Source organism: Mauremys mutica, chromosome 17, assembly GCF_020497125.1.
Source record: "Mauremys mutica isolate MM-2020 ecotype Southern chromosome 17, ASM2049712v1, whole genome shotgun sequence".
Classification (NCBI taxonomy): domain Eukaryota; kingdom Metazoa; phylum Chordata; order Testudines; family Geoemydidae; genus Mauremys; species Mauremys mutica.
In genome coordinates this window covers 10,195,789-10,199,361 of record NC_059088.1, presented here as the reverse complement: position 1 = coordinate 10,199,361, position 3,573 = coordinate 10,195,789, and the positions used below count along the sequence as shown (strand labels likewise).

Sequence of the window (3,573 nt, the reverse complement as noted above, 5' to 3'; positions counted from 1 at the left end):
ATTCTTTGCATCAGTCTTCACGGCTGAGCATGTGAGGGAGATTCCTAAACCTGAGCCATTCTTTTTAGGTGACAGATCTGTGGAGCTGTCCGAGATTGAGGTGTCATTAGAGGAGGTTTTGGAACAAATTGATAAGCGTAATAGTAATAAGTCACCTTCAGAACACATGGCATTCACCCAAGTGTTCTGAAGGAATTCAAATGTGAAATTGCAGGACTACTAACTAACAAAGGGTAGGGATAAATCGTCAGTTTTCAGAAAGGAGACAGGTAAATAACAGAGTCTCTATTAGAACCAGAGCTGTTCAACATATTCATAAACAATCTGGTAAAAGGGATGAAGAGTGCGGTGGCAAAATTTCCAGATGATACAAAACTACTCGAGATAGTTAAGTTCAAAGCAGATTGAAAAGAGTTACAAAGGGGTCTCAGAAAACGGGGTGACTGGTCAACAAAATGTCAGATGAAATTCAGTGTTATTAAATGCAAAGTAATGGACATTGGAAACCATAATCACAACTCTACATATGAAATGATGGGGTCTAAATTAGCTGTTACCACTCAAGAAAGGTCTTGGAGTCATTGTAGATAGTTCTCTGAAAACATCCACTCCATGGGCAGGGGAAGTGAAAAAATAAATGGTACATTGGGAATCATTAAGAAAGGGACAGATAATAAGACTGAAAATATCCTATTGCCTCTATATGAATCCATGGTACGCCCACATCTTGAATACTACGCTCAGATGTGGTTGCCCCATCTCAAAAAAGATCTATTGGAATTGGAAAAGGTACAGAAAAGGGCTACAAAAATGATTAGGGGTATGGAACTGCTTCCATATGAGGAGAGATTAATGAGACTGGGACTTTTCAGCTTGGAAAAGAGACGACTAAGGAGGGTTTTGATAGATCTCTGTAAAATCCTCACTGGTGTGGAGAAAGTAAATAAGGAAGTGTTATTTACACCTTCCCCTAATACAAGAACTAGGAGTCACCAAATGAAATTAGGAGTCAGCAGGTTTAATACAAACAAAAGGAAGTATTTCTTCCCACAGTACACAGACAACCTGTGGAACTCTTTCACAAAGGATGTTGTGAACGCCAAGACTATAACAGCGTTATGTTATGTTATATTCTGATTGACTCTCATTGAGGTTCCTACAAGCCTAAACAATTTTAAAAATAGGACTTAGACACTTTTGAAAAGGTTACCCTATGTTTCATAGACCCGTTGATCTTCAAGAACACAGGAGAGAAAGCTCCACTGGGACCGAAGATGACATGATGAGAAGAATAATGACACAAAGACACAGATAAGGACAGACCATAAAGAACTAAACTCCCCAAAATCATCTAAAAATGAACAAAACCAAGATTCTAATATATGTTGTTAAAATGACAGATTCATAGATTCCAGGGCTGGAAGGGACCATTGTGATCATCTCATCTGACCTCCCAGATCACACGGGCCTGAGAACTGCCACAAAATCATTCCTAGAGCAGAGAAAAACATCCCAGCTTGATTCAAAATAGCCAGGGATGAAGGATCCACCAGGACCATTGGGAAATTGCTCCTATGGTCAGTTACTCTGTTCCTTACAAATTTACAACTCATTTCCAGTCTGAATTTGTCTAGGTTCAACTTCAGTTCACTGCATAATGTTGAACCTTCCTCTGCTAGACTGAAAAGCCATTTATCAAATATTTGTTCCCCACCTAGGTACTTACACACTGTGATCAAGGCAAGTCTTCAGCTTCTCTTTGTTAAGATAAATAGATTGAGCTCCTTGAGACTCTCGCTCCAAGGCAGGTTTCAGAGTAGTAGCCATGTTAGTCTGTATCAGCAAAACGAACGAGGAGTCCTTGTGGCACCTCAGAGACTATTCCCCAAACTATTTCCCATGCTAATTTTCCCCTATTACTACTCACACCTTCCTGTCAACTGTTTGAAATTGGCCATCCTGATTATCACTACAAAAGCTTGCTTTTCTGCTGTTGATAATAGCCTCCCTTAATTGATTAGTCTCGTTAGAGTTGGTATGGCAACCCCCATTTTTTCATGTTCTCTGTATATATATGTATGTATATATATATATTCCTATTGTATTTTCCACTGCATGCATCTGATGAAGTGGGTTTTAGCCCACAGACGCTTATGCCCAAATAAATTTGTTAGTCTCTAAGGTGCCACAAGGACTCCTCATTCTTTTCACTCTAAAGTAGATTTTCTAATCCTGTAATCCTTCCTTTGGCTCTTCTTTGAGTCAGGGCAAAAAAATAACTTTCTGAAAAAGACAATTTTGAGGTCAAGAGGAAGTTACAGGTCTAGTGAATATAATTCTTTTTCCATGCAAATATCCACAATTCCATCCATTCCCTTATTCAGCTGGTTCTGGCCCTGAGTTGTTGGTGGTTTGGGTGTTTCGTGCACGTTGCCGGTAACTCAGAAACTCTTCCTCCTTGGTAAGGTAGAAGATGGGGTTGAGGCAGCTGCTGAAATATGTCAGGACACAAGCAAAAGCCCTTCCCATGTCCAGAAGAGGCAGAGGGAATTTAGCTGAGATCAGCAGGAAGGAGAAGATGTGATACGGCAGCCAGGAGAGGAAAAAGGTCGGGATCAAGCCAAGAAGGATCTTGAGTGGCTTGGTGGACTGGATCAGCCTGTTCCTTCTCAGCTTGGCAGCTAGAACGATGTAGATGGTTGGGATCAAGATCAAGACTAGTGGGATCAGAAACCCGACCAGGAACTGGATCGCAACTGCAGCCTTCACCCACCCTTCGTCCAGTTGGAAATTCATGCTGGTGCTGGCAGGTGAGTGCAGGGATTCCCAGAGATCACCATACCGCAAACTGAATCCAAGTGACAGGGCCCATGTGCCCAGAACCACCCCGAAAGCCAGGGTGTGTGTGCGGTGGTTCCAGGCCCACTCAGGGCGCGCCACGAGGATGCAGCGATCGACACTGAGGGCGGTGAGGAAGAAGGCACTTGAGAACATGTGTAGGGAGGTGATGGTGCTGCTCAGCCTCTTGGCCCACTCTAAGTCCGGGATGACAATGGAGATGAATTTGAAGGGCAGGAAGATGATGAAGATTAAATTGGCCACGGCCTGGTTCAGGAACCACAGGGTGCTGGTCGTCCTTTCCACATGGCATCCAGCAACAAAGAAGATGTAGCTGTTCAACGACACTCCGGCCAGGAAGACCATGGCACCAAGTACCAGAGAGATGATTAGGAACATCATTCTTGGAAGAGTTGCAGTAACAATATCCCCTTCTCCTCAGGGCTCAGCGGAGGCAGTGCAGACGTTGTACTGAGGAAAGGAAGGAAAAGCAATGAAACAGGCTCCAGGAGAGGACACGGACAGAGAGAGACGGCCACCGAGTTTATAATTTCCTCAGAGTTTATAAGGTCCCCAGATCCTGAGCTGAACTCAAATAGGATCAAATCCTTGTAGTCCCATGGCACCAATGGTTCAAAGACCTTAGAAGCATAGAGCCAGAGGGTTAGAAGGGACCACAAGGGTCATCTCATCTAACCCCCTGCCAAGATGCAGGATTTGTTCTGTCTGTTCTCT

The 3,573-nt window shown here is 43.4% G+C and overlaps 1 protein-coding gene across 1 annotated transcript; it reads right to left on the bottom strand.

Moving 5' to 3' along the window:
- Positions 1-2,376: 2,376 nt before the first annotated feature.
- LOC123351935 (chemokine-like receptor 1) lies at positions 2,377-3,240 on the bottom strand. Its single transcript, XM_044991629.1, has one exon. It carries the CDS (start codon positions 3,238-3,240, stop codon positions 2,377-2,379), a length of 864 nt encoding a protein of 287 aa, XP_044847564.1.
- Between the last annotated feature and the right edge of the window lie 333 nt (positions 3,241-3,573).

Bases quoted from the DNA above. Each gene is read 5' to 3' on its own strand.
- LOC123351935 (XM_044991629.1), bottom strand. From the start codon at position 3,240: ATGATGTTCCTAATCATCTCTCTGGTACTTGGTGCCATGGTCTTCCTG.